This window comes from Ambystoma mexicanum, chromosome 8 (assembly GCF_040938575.1).
Source record: "Ambystoma mexicanum isolate Mex_15411 chromosome 8, UKY_AmexF1_1, whole genome shotgun sequence".
Classification (NCBI taxonomy): Eukaryota; Metazoa; Chordata; class Amphibia; order Caudata; family Ambystomatidae; genus Ambystoma; species Ambystoma mexicanum.
The window spans coordinates 229,802,380-229,819,199 of NC_090929.1; the positions used below are offsets into that span (position 1 = coordinate 229,802,380).

General features: G+C 45.4%; 1 protein-coding gene across 5 annotated transcripts in view; it reads right to left on the bottom strand.

The window, feature by feature from the left end:
• The window catches only part of RABGAP1 (RAB GTPase activating protein 1), a 3,038,993-nt gene that overhangs the window by 1,749,034 nt on the left and 1,273,139 nt on the right, over positions 1 to 16,820 (bottom strand). For all 5 annotated transcript variants that reach the window (XM_069609645.1, XM_069609642.1, XM_069609641.1 and 2 more), the window contains one exon: positions 10,330 to 10,480. In XM_069609645.1, the coding sequence (XP_069465746.1) occupies positions 10,330 to 10,480 (151 nt within the window). The remainder of the gene's footprint in view (positions 1 to 10,329; positions 10,481 to 16,820) is intronic.

The following is a 16,820-nucleotide window of genomic DNA, read 5'->3' on the forward strand; positions in this document are numbered from 1 at the left end:
GATGTGAAGTTTGGGCTCCGATAGAGACCAATGACCGCTGATGGTCAGATCGTTGGCGTGAGCACCCCACCCTGTGAGGGAAGCGTCCGTCACTACAGTTATCTCATGCCATGGCTGCCAAAAAGGTTCTCCCTTCATGAGGTTGTCTTCGCAGGCCCACCATAGAATATCCTCTATCACCCTGACCGGAATTTGAAGGCGATCCGAAATCTTGACTGAGAATTGGGACCATTGAGTCCTGAGCGCCCATTGAAGGGACCTCATTCTCAGACGGGCCTCTAGCACCAGAAAAATGCAGGATGCCATGAGGCCAAGCAACCTTAGGAATTCGTAGGCCGGAAGGCTCTGGGCATTCTGAAACTTGGTTACCATCTGGAGAATGTTCTGAGCCCTCACCTTGGGTGGCAAGCACTCCCCCCCCCCCCCAAGGACATTGAAATTGAGGGAGAAACCCAGTCTGTGAAGGGAGGGACAGGTAACATTGAGATGATCCAAGGCTTGTTCGGGAGAACGCGTGTCCTTATCAGCCAATCGACCAGGTAGGGGTAGACGTGAATCCCCCCTCTCCTGAGATGTGCTGCCACTACCACCATCATTTTGGTCAATACCCTCGGGCAGAGGTCCACCCCAATGGCAGGACTCGAAACAAAGTGTCAGGCCGTCAACTGCGAACCTCAGATAATTCCTGTGCTTGAGATGGATCGGCACATGAAAATAAGCACAATTACACAAATGCAGTCACACTGTGCACAATGTCTGGGTAGTTGATACGTGGTTGCATTTAATGTATTGAACACAAGGTCAGCCTAATACGTCAAGCCGTGCTCTTCCTCTGAGGCTGATTTGTTACATCACAAGTTATTCCAAGGTTGTACAAAATGTAATTATACACACAGTCAAAGTAGGTGCAGCACACCCCAAAGACACATGGGATGGTGTATACAATGATCATTTGATCATGTAATTAGCGATACTTTCAAGGCATTGAATAATAAATGCAAAATCAACCGGTCAATGCAATTACATAATACAATCGTGCAAGAAACATACATATGCACAAACACAGAGAGATACAAACAACAAAAGAAAAAAATAACGCAATTAATCATTGGTTTTGGTGGGAAAGTTTGGGTTATATGGCAGTTCGAGTGATATATCACATCATCTCTGCCCATAGAGCTGATTAATGAAAAGGAACCTTAAAAGCTTGTCTGTTCCATAAGTTGTATGTGACACGAAAAGATTTAATGGAAGTAAAGTATAAACTTATGGCACTTACCAAATGGCGCGATTGCCTGTATGTAAGGTCCTACAGAGAAAGAAATTACTCACTAGTACATTTCCCAATAGAAGCCACTTGTGCAGCCTTATGTAGATCAACAATTAACTTTGTAATATTTAAGCACAAGAACGCATCATGTACCTCAGTATCCTTCACAATTGCGGCAGCTAGATTCCCTGCTGAAAGACAGTGCAGCTTCCCAAGGCTCTAGTCAGCCCTGCTGCCAAAAAGGTTAGCTCCGTCAAAAGGCATGTTAAGAAGTCGAGCCTGCACATCCGGTGCAAAACACGACTTGCGCAACCACGCAAATCTGTGTATTACGGTGCTCGTAGCCATGGACCTGCTGACACTGTCTGCAACATCTAACCCAGATTGAAGGGATTCACACATGGCTTCCTTGCTGTCCTTAACAATAGCTAGGAAGCCCTCCCTTTCTTCCCCTTCGGGAATATGCTCAGCCGCCATAGCTATGCAATCCCACAGAATGTACGAAAATCTTGTCAAGGCACAAGAGGAGTTGGCTGCCTTGAACGCCATATACCCAGCTGAAAATACCTCCTGCACCCATCCATCCATGCGCTTATCGTCCCCATCAGGAGGGATGGCAGGGTACGCAGCCTGTTTCGAGGTAGCCGTGGCTGCCTGAACCACAAGACTCTCAGGAGTGGGGTGAGATGACAAATAGCCGGGGTCGCTACTGGAGAGGCAGTATTTTCTCATCAGAGACTTGTACACCGCCAGATTAGTCTCTGGGGTTTCCCAATTCTTGGTCACCCAGTTCTGCAGAGCCACATGAAATGGCAACATGGGATCTGTAGGAGGACCCTGATCCAAAATGTCTGTAAGATCATCCTGATCATAGTGGGCAGTAGGCCTGGCTCAGCCCAAATACTCCACCACTCTCGACATAAGGAGTCTGTACGAGGAGCCAGGATGCTTTCCAGGGTCTGGTCTGCTGAACTCCAGCTCAGGAAGGATCACAAAGAACTTGCATCCGACTCTCCTCCGGGAGGAAGCATTCTGGCACATTAGGGGTCCCAAACTGGAGACCAAAAGGAGCCTTCCCTTCATCAGAAAGTTCCTCCTCCTCAAAAATGGAGATGAGAGACTTTAAAAAAAATCTTTCTTGGCAAAGGAGTACACCTTTTCTCAGGTATCACAGCCAGAGGCTTCAAAGTCGATGACTTGGACACTGCTTTTTTAGGTGGTTCCACTGTTACCAGAGTTGCGCTGGTAAATGTGGCGCCGATGGCATCTACAACGGCTCCGAAAGCATCAAGGGTTTGGACGGTTTCGATGGAGACGAAGACCGTGACCTCGCTTCACGTCTTGGGCTCGAGGACGCGCGAATATCCGGCAGAGACTGTTGCCTGCCGGCTTCCACAAAAGGTGCGGACAGGGCCTTGCCCTGTTTTTCAAAAAGGTCAAGCATTTTCACGCGGAAAGTTTGAACGATGGACCTTCTTCCTCTGAGGAGAGTTACCTCTCAACTCATCAGTCAAAGGCCCAGCAGGCTGGGACTTATGGGGCTTGGACAACTTGCATACCTTCAGTTTCCCCTTTCGTTCCCGCAAGGCCTTTCCAGTCATCGACTGGCACTTGGAGCACATATCCGTGTCATGGCCCCTGCCGAGGCATCACGGGCAGACACGATGCGGATCCGTGATGGACATCTTGTGTCTGCAGTCCTGGCATTTTTTTTAACCCAGACCGCAGTGTCGTCGGAGTGGGAGACGAAGACATATCGAAGAAAATCTTCACAGCAAATACTAGAAAGTACGAGGCGCACTGAGTTTCACGAAGCAAACACGGAGGCCTTCGAGGGACATCGACCAGATGCCATCGACGCAGGGCGCACTCTGCCGAAAAATGTCCGAAGCAGCCGAGCTGTGGACACTACATGTCAAAGATAGGGAATACGTTGGAGGAACCAATCCGTTTGAAAGGGTGATTACAATAAAGTGAATACAAAAATCGGTTTGCTTATGAAATTCCCTTTATAACTCCTACCTGCCAGACACAAACCCTGCAATATGTAAAACAATGAACTGTTATAACTGGGTCCTTTGTTACAAATTAATCAAAAGTGAGATGTGTGATTAAGCACACTAAAACTAAGTGTGGCAATATTCTTCAGGTGAGACCCCAGAAAAGAAACGAATATATATATATATATATATATATATATATATATATATATATATATATATATATATATATATATATATATATATATTAATTAAAACAAATGTGCAACAAAACAAACTGGACCAAAATGAGAGAATGCAACATTAACTCATGCTTCCCATTAAGCCTAGATATGGACACAAAGGAAAAACCTCAGTCCAGGAGAATGCCTGGATTCCTTTATTGTACCTGCCTCATTCCTTCATAACCCTGCAGGTGAGTAGCAATTTAGGATCCACAGTGGTGCGTGCCATTCAACCTGGGATGCTTTGCTACAATATTAGGGCTATGTATTAAACTCTTGGGACCCTGCTGTTCATGTCATTCCTTCTCAGCATGTATTCACAGTTTCAAGCCAGGACCATGTTTCTTGCTGAATTATAAAGAGCTGCAGCCCCATTTCCATTCACTTAAAGTTTGGCTTGGAAAATTAACAAGTAAAATATCTACATTTGTCATTGTATGTATTTTATTTCCTAGACTTATTTTCTTTCCATTTACAGAGTACAGACACAAAGTGTGCATTGGCGGTGGAGAGGTCTGAATGTGAATGGGGATTACTGCAAGCTTCCCAAAATATGTTGGCACCGCCTTAATGGCAAATGGGAATACTTTCAAAGGACATAGCAAGGGACCACCGGGTAGGTTTTCAAGCAATCACTGTGTGCCATGTCCATGGAAAAAGGCAGGGGAACTGAGCAATTGTGTAAGTGTTCCTGTAATACATATTTCAATAAACGCCTCAATGTTCCTGAAAATAAAAAATTGCAGGATCACTTGTATCCACCTAAAAACCTGCTCCATCTTCAGCTTTGGCATCCATAGTTTCAAAAAACTGTGCTGGAGGCAGAAGCACATGCGTTATTAGCATTGCGACACAAGTGCCTGGATGTAGTCACTTCTCCTCTAGGGGAGCCCTTCCCATGGTGCCGCTATCCGATAGTCCCCCTTGGGGTGGTACTCAGTGGGTAGATCTCATGGGGAGGGAAGCCCCCTATGGGATTAGTGACGACCTGGGGAGAACATGGTATCCCCATAGACTACCTAACCCAAACCAACCTTCCTCACCAACCCCCTACACCACCATCCCTAGTTAACCTATCAGTTTCCTTAAAACCAGTAAGGCAGGAAGTACTGGGACGAGGAAGGGTGGGGGTGCCTCAAGGGACCTATATCCCTTATGTACGGAGATAAGGAAGAGTAACTGATTGACTGGGAACCCTCAAGATCATACTGAGAAGAGGAAGAAGTGTAGAAGCATAAAGAGCACCTCTATAAACCATACTGAGTGGTCTGGTCTTTATAGACTTCCTATTGGCCAAGGCACAACTAAAATATTATTTATTTCATTTGAGGAGCGCACATACAACACGTAGGCATTGAGGCGCTGTTGCAGGTGCAAAGTACTATACAAGCTAGTGTTGAGCAGGCATAGTTACATACAGATACAAGGTAAGGTAGGTATGGCCTGATGGCAGTTATGATGCAAACATACAGAATCATGACCAGCTTGCAATACTCCTACAACACAGAATCTTGGGCTAATGTTGAACAGGCATAGTTACATACAGATAAAGGTAAAATAGGTATAACCTGATGACAGTTATCATACAAACCTACTGAATCAAGAAAATAGAACAGAGAAATTCAAACACAGAGAGAGATCCTCCCTGGAGGAAACAGAAGTTGCATAGCTCGGGGTCAGGAGCCCAACTGAGCAATCCAGGATGCAATGCTTACCAGTCGGCAGAGACATTCCCGAGAGCCCAGCCATGGTCGGGCCATGTACGGAAACAGAAAGATGAAGAACCAGCTGATCCAGAGAGCTGGAGATAGTGGTCCGCCTGGGACATGACGCCCGAAAGCCGGAATCTGCGGCAGAGCCACATCAGAGCTCGGACAGAGGAGGAGGTCTCTGAATGGGAGCGAGAGACCCAGATCAGCAAACGGAGACCGGTGAGCAACCAGAAAAGGGTTGGGAAACCGAGAGCCTTGCTGGGGATCCCGAGGAACTATACCCCAGTGTGACACAGGTCTGGGAAACGCATTCAATAAGGAGTGGCATCCAGAGCCAACATCTTCGTGGCAGTCCCTGGCAGAGTGGGAGAACAGGGCTGCCTAGACCAAAAGCAAGAGAAAGAAACCAAAGGGGTCTGGGACCCAAGAGAAAAACCACAGGGATCTGGGACCCAAGAGAAAGAAATCAATACCACAGGGTTCTGGGACCTGACAGAAAGAATACCTGGCAGGATAGTGAACGGGGTACAATGATTGAGAATCAAGAAGAGTCAAGAAGGGATTGGGATCCACACCCAATAACGAACTGCCTCCAAAACCATTGTCAGTCACATTGTCTGGCAGGATAGTGAACCTGGAAAGACCAGAGGAAGGGAGGCATACCCCTTGGTGTTTATGAACATTGTGGAAGGAGCCAAGAGGAGGGAGTCCTTCTCTTGACATTGAGAAGAATCTGATGAAGACCAAGAGAAGAAAGACTCGTCCTAACATTGGGAAAACAGCTGAGAAACCTGAGAAAGGTCAGGGGGAGGGAGTCATCCCCCTAACACAATAAAGATACAAGACTATGGGCCTCATTACACGGACGGCGGTAAGGGTTAACGGTCACCGTTAATGGTACCAGTGACCGTTAACCCTTACCGCTTTACTACGAGGTCCCTTTGCGGGTTGGAGAATTTAACGCCTGCTTTTTGCAGGCGTTAAAAACCAACACGCAAAGGGACCAGGGAGCTAATTACGGTACCGCAATTTGCGGTGCCGTAATTAGCACCTTCCCCATTCCCATTATGCCCTATTGGGCAAAAATGGGAATGGGGGAAGGGGGAATTACCGCCCCACCAACCTTGGAATAGGGCGGTAATTCCCCTTTCCACCAAGGCGGTGCCGGTATTTTACCGGCAAGGACCAAAGTGCTAACACCACCTTGGTCCACCGCCGTCCGTGTAATGAGGCCCATTGTGTTATATGTGCCTTATTGGAACCACAATGCAAGGAACCTTGAGAGTCCTGATTTGCATCCCGTAAGAAGAACATTTCATTTGTATCATCAAAAGGTGAACCTTTGGCTATCATCCGGAGAAAGAAACCATTCTTCTGGATCAAGACCACCACCCCTTTTCCTTAGTTAAGTATACACAGTATATAATGAAAGGGTTGGAAATAGGACAGTGGACTCAATGCTTTAGACTCACATCCTGACCCATGCCTAGGTATTCGTTGAGGCAGGGAATCCTCTCTTAGAACTAGGGTCAGACAGGGTTTTCACATTTATTCTCTCACCAATAAAAGTCTATAGCCAGAAGCATGCCTCCTGCGTGTCCGTTTACTATTTTAACAACCTTACAATTGCCAAAATGTTCACTGCTGCCGAAAGTTAGGTCTGTACTTGTTTATTCAGCTTACACCTTCGCCCTTGTGTACACAGACTTGTCACTCCAAATTTAGTGGAAGGAGTGGAGAGCAGTTATGGGGATATACCAAATATCAGCATAGTGATCCAAATCACTCCAGCATGCTAGAGTTTGATAAACATTTTAACACATCCCTGATCATCATTATCTTCCCCCCTCAAAGTTGCAAGCAGCTGAAGTGGGTACATCTGGTGGCATGTTCTGCAAATCCCTCCCTTTGATGCACCCAAGCTCAGTAACATCATTAGGTATTGTTGCATCTAGGAAGCTATGTTCCTCACAAGTGTGGCCCATCATGGAGTACCACCAAAGGCTATACTCCCATTATGGCTGAAGACCTCAATGGGACCTGGTTGCAACCAAAGCATCTCCTACTCGGGCACTGTGGTGATGCTTGGTTAATTGGTTAAACTGAGCAGGTACTATGGTAATTAAGACTAGAATGCAGTAGGTTCCAGGACAATTTTCTTTGCAGGGTTATTCCTTTTAGCATCACCATTTCATGCTAGCAGAATTGTGCTAATTTCAAAAAGCCTCTGAAAACTATAGAAGTAGCCAAAAGAGTCTGATGGTTGCCTTGACAGGGACCAGCTAGGTTTATTGTATGTATTTCTATGCAGTTACTTTAGGGTTCCAGTACTCTTTAGACATTAATAGACCACTTACAAACATTCCTCATACACTCTAGTTCAGCCCTGCAACTGACACATTCAGAACAGATCATTCTCAGTGGTCAGTCACAGACCTGAATCAACATTCCATCAGCATTCATAGGTGGCCAGCAGGAAAGGACAATATTCAGAAACATACTACTATCACATTATGAACCCCAAACAGTGGATACCTATTTGTGCACATCCTCCGGGTTTGTTTCAAAGACACATCTCATGAGATATACGTTTTAAATGCTGCATTTCAACAAGTGAGTTCATTTTTCTATCATCAGCCCTATTCCTGAAAAGGTTGATATCATCCCAACAGTTTGCCATGCAAATGCCCGATAAAGTACACATTGAGGCGAGATATCCGACTACAATCCCAGAACACTGACCGGATCACAGAGTCTGTGTCCAGTCCTGTCTGCAGAATGGGTTTGGTTGTCTCTCATGCCCACTGCAAATCATATGCTGATAAGGGCCCTGCTTGTCCAGAAAAGTTGCTGCACAACTTGGCTGGTCAAGTCCCACGAAATGTGCAGTTAGTGTGATAGAGTGAACATGGCAATAAATGACCGTAGAACCAGGTACCCAGAGGCAAACAATCTGTGCGCCAATGTATCCACTTATTGGTTTCTCAGCCAGAGGACCATGGACCAAGTGCCTACTGTAGAGACTTGCATCATCAAATTCTTAGGGGTTGGATGAGGTGCAAAATGATGGAGTTAAAAGAGGCCAGATGGTGTTTCTGGTAAGCTGATGGTATCACTGCAGTTCAGTGCCTAATGTGCATTACAGGTTCTGTGAGGGCCTCCCAGAAGGGCCAAAGGGCGATCTTCTAGATCAAAAACTGCAGAGCGTCCATTAATGCATGGTCCTTGTGCTCTACAGTTGGGGAAATAGAACCACAGACCCTACTGCCCTAGCCAGCTTAACTTTGAAAATCCCCAAAATCCGCACCCACAACTGAGACCACCAACAACCCCATCTCTGTGTGGCAAGGTATCCAACAAGCTGCCATCCCAAAGTCCTCCTGACAAGTGCAGAAGAGCTGGGCAAAGGGAAGTGTTCTACTGTGAAAGCCTCAATGAGTACAAAATCATCCATGCAACCACAGGGTTCCGGACCAAATGAAATGCCCTCAGACATACCAAAAATCGAACTGAGACGAGAAGGTCCATCAAACCACTTGAACACAGCATGGAGATCTGGGCTCTGTAATAGGGACAAACACCACAGTGCCATAATAAGCATCAGCTTTACCAAAGGAGACTGGGCAGAGGAGCTAATAGTGTGGCACCAGAGTCGAAAGAGCCGCTGGAATCTGATCTCTCACCACCTTGGTGAGAATTGCCATTTGAGTGTGCCATCCTGGGATGGAGCAACATGCTCAGTAGCTGGCATTGTAACAGATGCAGTCTGAACACAGAGCAAAGCTGCTCAAATGCCCCCCACTCTGCGGGGGAAGAAACCGAAGCTGGGAAACAGGGACCAATAGTAAATTAGGTGCAAAAATGACCCCCGAAATTTACCTCCAGGACATGGACATGAGGCCCCTTGTCAAAACTGGGGAAAAGTGGGTATGAGACTATTCACTCCTGGTATGGATGCCCTGCTTTGTTTTCTAATTCTACTACTACTACTTCTCTTTCTCGTACTACTCCGACCTGGAATGGCAATCCAGTACGAAGGCCTCAAATGGAGTCATAGTATGAGTGGACTGCTCCAGAGTGGATTTCTATAATGTCTGCTTTTAGGGGCCAGACAAAACCTTGGCCACTCGCTCACACAAGTCACAGGTGAGCTGGAAGCACAATCTTCAGTGCTGTTGGTAATGCCCCATGCAACACAAGCAGCATAGATGCAGACCGGAGACCTACATGTGCATGCAGTTCATACAAATCTTAAAGCGGACTTGTAGGGGGAGATCCAAAACATCCCAAATGGAATATATCAACTGTTCCAAACCACCTTCTACTAACAGGGGTATAACGTCCTTGCATCGCCAGGCATTTTTACAAGTGCATTTTAAACGTGTACGAAATTACGAAAAAGGTTATCAAATTTCTTTTGGGGGAGTGGGAAAGGGCAGATAAAGAGTTGGGGGGTCAGGAATAGTTAAAAATAGGTGGTGGAGGGGGGAGGCTTTGGGGTGGGAAACCCCAACCACCAAAAAATAATAATACATTTGATGACCTTTTTCGTTATTTTGAAAAAGTTTAAAAGGCAATCGTAAAAATGCCTCACGATGAAAGAACATAGAACCCTAACTTGGTACAAAGGAAGTGAGGCCAGAGTGTGCTTGAGGCTTTGTATACGGACATAGGACAGCACAAGAGACACCACTGATGTAGTGAACGTATCTGCAATGAGCAGGTAGATGTCAACCAAGTCAATCTGCTTCACATGTGGTTCCATACACAGATTGAAAAGCAGGCGGGACAAGAGATGCACATTTCAAATTGCAAAGTTAATTAACAGCACAATTTGCCTAAGAGGTTTTCTAAAAATAGTTCCTATTCTTATATCTTCGTGTAGACATCACCTTAGGATTTTTCCCCATGTATGCAGTGAGGAAAATAAAGCGTGTACAAAATGAACCTTGATCCAAATTTATTAAACAAATGCTTGCATGAACAAGAAGTTCTTTAAGTAAGCACTTAACAATTTTATTGGCCAAAATCTTTAAAAAGAAAAATCAACAACGAAAACACAAATTAGAATCATTAACTTTCAGTTCCTAGAAACGTGTACTTCAAAGTAATGGTTTCCTCACCTTTGTGATAAGAACTCTGTACTTTTCGACCAAATGATCATTGTTGTGGCATCCAGCTAACAGCTGCCAAACCTCTCCCCTCAGAGCTTCTGGAACACCACTTCTCACCAATGATGGTAATGGCTTGGGCCTCACGCTCAAATTAAGGTGCCTAGATGAAATGTAACACGTGAAATTGCAATTATTTCATCCAAATACATATACAATTCGGCATTAAATATACTAAACAAATATAGGAGTTATTTAAAGATCAAGATAATTCAATTTTTCTCTTGAAGACTAAACATTGCCATGGAGAGATTCAAAGTGTGCATAAACTGTATTCTATCAGTAACAAAAACACAATCTTACCTGAGACAGACTAGACTGAGGCATAGTGAAATTCCTTCATAGCTATTTTGAGGAGCTGTCTGGAAGATAAATGCGGTGTGCTCCACGATGAGGAAAGAGGGACTCTATCCTTTCAAGGTTCACTTAACTAGTTCTAACAATGACATATCAGAGACACCCGAATTCTCTCAACTGCACATATGAACCTGCATTAGTTAAATATTAATTTCCACTGAGCAAAATTTAACAGAACATGTACTTGTTGTAGGTCAAAATGCAGTTTGCAAAGAAAAAATGTTAGATGCATAACTGTGCTTCAAATACAATGGTGTGAACGTGGGAGCTGGCAAGAGGCCTAGGTTTGAGAATATATTATGTTTATTTTTGTATATCTCACAGACCTATCTAGCTGTGGTTCTATGTCATACCATCGACAGACAATTATTACGATGGGTGTTTTTACGAGAGAATTTTGCTGAAAAAGTAATCGAAATGTTTTTATATATATTTGGGGGGGGGGGAAGGGTCTGCCCCAAACCCAACATCCCACCTGTTTTTAATTGTTCCCAACCCCCCCGCCCCAAAACCCTCATCTGCCCTTTCCCCACCCTCCCCCACCCCAAAATGTTGACGTAACAAAGAATGGAACTATCAAGATGGAATACAAATTGGCGGCATTTTGGACATTTGGCAGGAAGTGTAATTTGCATTTCAGACGTCTTACTTAAGCTCTGTATGCAAAGTTCTGTTGTACTCAGGAAAATTCAGAATGACAAGCACATGTTAAATGAGATACATTCGAATCCCAAAGTTGCTTTGTGACTGCAAGGTATTTGAGTTTTCCCTTCCTTGGAGAAAAATAAAAAGGGGGTGCCTTCAGTTCAGTGTTTGCTTAATATTTAGAAATCTACAGTTTCCCTAATTATCAGCTCTGCTCAACCTATGTACCTTTGATGAAAATATTTGTAATTTTGAAAAGGAAAATCAGATTCTTGTCTTCTCTTTAGTGTCAGTTTTCCTCACCTTTCTTTTAATAATTCTGGCTAGTCCTCATACTCCCAGTATTTAAATCCAACCATGGAGGTTGTGCCCCACTCCTTGACTATTTCTGCTAATCATCCCTGTTGCACTCTTAATCTCTCCTTAACATTGCTGCCCGCATATCCTCTCTGCACTGTCTCGTTTTCATTATTTCCATTACTAGGCTCCCATCACAAACTCCATATTCCATGAGCTCAAGAAAACCTACAGTGTCCAGTGTAGTGTCAAGTTCTCGTGCTAGAAGATACCCCTGCGAGGCACAGTAATATTACCCCCCCCCCCCCCCATGATTGTTAAGATGGATTTTCAGAATCAGCCCTGGGAGGCCACCCTACTATGGTGAACAGGGAACGACCGAGTTTAGCCAAGCCCAATCAAGGTAAGGTAGCAGAAGGCTTAGTCTCAGGCAGGGTGTGAGTGGTCTAGGGCTGCAACGAGTCCACACAGATCTACACCAATAATTCCAGTTAGACCAGTAAGTAGATTAGTATTTTATTTGTATTTTGTATTTTATTTGTAATTTATATAGCGCTTTAAACCAAAGCGCAGTACATAGAACCGTTATCAGTACAATAAAATGAAATGCAAGTAACAATAAAGAATAAACAGTCATACATCAGATTGGAGAAGGTAAGTCTTCAAAGAAGTATGTAATTGAGAATATGAAGTAATAGAACACAGAAAGTGGAAGCGCATTCCAATGAAATGGAGCGAAGTAAAAGAACGAAAACGTGACTGAACACAGGACAGACAATGAACTAGGAGTAGAAATTGAGATTGAGAACGGAGTGAACGAGCAGGATAGTAAAACAAACAAAAGAAGAGAGATAGGAAGGCGCTAGACCATAAAGAGATTTAAAGACTAGACAAAAAAGTAAATTTAAGTCGAGAGTGAAATGAAAGCCAACAAAGAGCAGAAAGAAAAAGCGAGAGGCAAGAAGATAAAGAAGTCGAATAGAAGCATTGAAAACATACTTAAGAGGTGCAAGACAAGAGACAGGAAGGCCAAAAATAAGTGGAACAATAAAAAAGTAGTGACAAAATAAGTGAAGAAATCAGCAGTTTAGCAACGTCAAAAGTTTAAAAAGGACAAGCTTTTCGAATATTGTACAGATGATAACGACAGGCGCATGAAGAGACAGAAATATGATGAGCAAAAGATAGATCAGAGTCAAGATAGAGCCCCGAGTTACGAGCCGAAGGAGAAATGAGTGCTGGGAGGGAGGAAACGAAATAAAGGAGGGAGAAGGAATCGTGTTAGCAGGAAAGAAAAGAACCTGAGATTTTTTGTTTTTCTAAAAACATTTATTGAAATTCCGATGAGCATGAAACAGATATCACTTCATACAGTGGTCCACGGTTATGGGTCAAAGGATCGACAGTAAAAGGACCGAAAACCAAAGGATCGAATTTTGGGGGGGGGCGGGGGGGGGAGGGAGAGTTTGGGGGGGAGGCCCAACCCCTGTTTTTTGCTAAACACCATTTACCTATACGAAAACCAAAAAATATATATATAATTTTTTTAAAAATTCGATCCTTTGGTTTTCGGTCCTTTGGAGTCGATCCTTTGACCATTCAACCCTTTTTTTCGATCCTTTGACCAGACACCGTGGTCCACAGGAAAACATAACATCGAAATTTCTGTTTTGTAGGCATATAACTGTGTAACTTATGTCTATCTCAGCCGTTTAATTCAACAGGTGAAGGTTAAGAAATAGGAAGAAGGGAAGAGAGAAGAACGAGAAGAAAAAAAAGGAATGGGGGGGAGGAAGTAACACATTGCCTACAATGTCATGGCTTCATAGGGTGTTTCAAAAGCAGCGGCTGAATAAAACATCTGCTCTTTGTCTGCCACATAGTCCAAGAACAGCCCCCATACACGTGAGAACTTAAGGCATCTTCCCCTCTGCCATTGCTGTGAGTTTCTCCATCCCCAACAACTCCCACACTTTCGCCCACCAGTAAGAAGCATGTGGTCCAACTACGACCTTCCAGAAGCGTGCTCGGGTGATTCAAGCTGCCGTGAACAATTGGGAGATCAGTTTAGCTCTGGCACCTGTCATAGGGAAGGACGCATCGTCGGGAACATCCCCAAGTAGTAGTACCCTTGGGTCGATGGGGAGTAAGACACCGGTAATCGCTTTAATTTTGGAGCGAACCGCCAGGCAAAACGACTGTATGACAGGGCAGTGCCATCACATCTGGGGTAGGTCGCCTCGCTGCCCACACCCATGCCAGCATCTATCGGGGTAGGAGGGATTCATCGTGCACAGTAGCTGTGGGGAACAATACCAATGGAAACAGAGTTTATGTGCTCCTTCCTTCACAATGGTACACGAGAGCTTTCCTGGGCCCTAGTCCATATCATCTGCCAGGATTCCCTTGAGATCTCTAAACCCAATTCCCTTTCCCATGCCACCATGTAGGGGAGCTCATCTTCCAAGGTGGCGCTTTCAAGGAGCCTATAACGTGTGGCCAGTCTGTGAGTCTTTTGTCCTTCAAGGATTTTAAGTTCTATTCCCGTTGGGGCCATGGAGGCTGCCTGTCGTATGGCGGTATTGATTAACCAGTGACGGAGCTGTACATAGCGGAACCGCTCTGATTCAGGCAGTTTACATTTCTCTTTACATTCTACAAAGGTCAGGGGCTCTCGGTCATTATAGAGGTCCCGCAGTCTCAATGGTTCATCTGACGTCCAGTGCTGGAAGGTTCTGGGTTGAAGGCCTGGGGTGAAAGCCGGGTTTTGATTGCTAGGCGTGAAGGTGCCAAGGCCCGATTTAAATCCCCTCTGAGAACAGGCTTTACCCCAGCTCTGGAGCGTTGCTAGGGTAGAAGCCAGGAAGGTGCCTCGCTGCTGATGCACTTCCCTGGGGAGGAATGGGAGGTGACTCAGGGGAAAGGGGGAGGGGAGTTGCTCGATGTCGCACCATTTGGGAACTTCAGATGCTCCCGCCCATCCCAGCATTACGGTGACTTGGCCCGCTCTGTAAAACCGTGGGATCGAGGGTAGCCCCAGACTGTCTAGCATTTTCCCTCTTGTGAGGAGTTTACGGGGTTCCATGTAATAATGTCGCCACAAAAATCTCGCCATACCAAAATATTGCCGAAAAATTGCTGTTTTTTGTGGTGACATTATTGCATGGAACATGCGGGGGACACCCCCCGCAATCCCCAATTTTTTTATTTATTTATTTTGCCCCTGTCCCCATATATATGGTCACCCAAATAATATCGCCACCACCTTTTCCCGGCAATATTATTTACGGCGACCATATATATGGGGATAATATTACCTGATACCGCTTACGGGGGATTCAAGGTTTTTTCCCCTGCCATACGAATTGGCCCACTGCCTTCTGTAGGGTGAGGAGATCCTGTTCCGGAATATGCACTGGTAAAGCATACAAAATGTACAGCTGCTTATGAAGGACGGTCATTTTGACTGCACAAATGTGCCCCAACCATGACATTTCCTGGGAATCCCATCGCTGGAGCCATTCTTTGCCTTCCTTGCAGAGGTCGGGATGTGTGCCTTCAGCAGCCCAGAATAGGTGGGAGTTAAATGTACTCCCAGATAGGGGATGTCCGTATTCGACCATCGGAAGGGGAATTTTTTCCACAGGGTTGCCAGGGCGGAAGGAGATTCAGTCAGGCCTGTGCCTATAGATTTCACTGGATTAATCGCAAATCCTGAGACTGCTGTGAATTGGGTTAACAAATCGATTAGGGCCGGGAGAGAGTTGAGTGCATTACTTAAAAAAACAGAGCACATCATCTGCGTACAAAGCCACTTTATGACACTGACCCCCATATTCGAACCCCTGAATGTCTGCATGGAGGCAGACTCCCTGGGCTAAAGGCTCCATTGCCAAGGCGAATACCAGGGGGGACAGGGGCAAGTCTCGTCTAGTCCCTTTGCCCAGAGCTATAGGGGGAGCCCATTGCGAGTAACCCTGACGGGGGTAGTCGGGATCTGAACATTTTAGAGTACTAACTTGGTGAAGCGCAGGCCAAAGCCGAACCCCCTTAGGAACAGTTTTTCAAGTAGTCCCAGGACATGCTGTCAAAAGCCCTGTGGGCGTCCGGGGATAATAGTGATGGCTTACCCGGAATTTGAGGGGCCGGGGCTATAAGGTCAATGACGCAGCAGATGATATCACGTGCAGAGCGGTTTTGAATAAAGGCCGTCTAGTCGTTTTCGATTAGTGTCGGGAGAACGTCCCCAAGGTGTTGTGCTATTATTTTGCTGAAGAGTTTCGAGTCTGTGTTGAGCAGAGCAATTGGGCGGTAAGATGTACATTCCATGGGGTCCTTGCCTTGCTTCATGATCAGTGTAGTGGCTGACTCTGCTATGGATTGCATGATCGACCCGGAAGACAAAAAGGAATTAAAGAGTTTTGTCAGGTGAGGGATCATTTCCGAGCTAAAGATCTTATAAAATGTGTTTGTGAAGCTATTGGGCCCATGAGCCTTCCCGAGTTGGAGGGAGTGAATTGCAAATTCGACTTCTTGGTTGGAAATGAGCTCTTCCAGTGTGCCCTGCCGTGACTGGGCAATCGGGGAGGGGGGGGTATGGTAGTTGAGTATAAATTCTTGCGTAGCTTGCAGGTTATCGTGATGAGGGGATGAGTGTTCCCGAAAGAAGTCGTCCATGATTCGTAGTTTACCTTCCTCCGAAGTCTCACTTCCGAGTAGCATTTTATACGGTTTCTATGTGGCTGCGTCTAGCTTGCTTTTCAGTTTTGCCGCCAGCAACTTACTGGCCTTATTTGCTCTAATGTAGAAGTATTGCTTTGTAAGCAATAGGGAGTGCGCTGCGCACCACACAAAATTTGCCTCCAAAGCTTTCTGTGCAATTCGCAAGTCCCGGAGGGAGCGCTGGGACACCATTTTCCCTATGTGTCGCCTCTTTCCTTCAGAACACTTCCTCTAACTGGGATTGAAACTGCTTCCTGGCCTTCCCTCGCACCACCGCTTCGTCTATAATGTGGCCCCAAATAACTTCCTTCCCGGCATCCAACACTGTATTGCATCCCACCTCTACGGTGTCGTTCTCACTTAAGTAAAGTTTTGTAGCCTCAGAGAAGCGGGAGCAAATTAAGGGATCCTCCAGCAGGAAC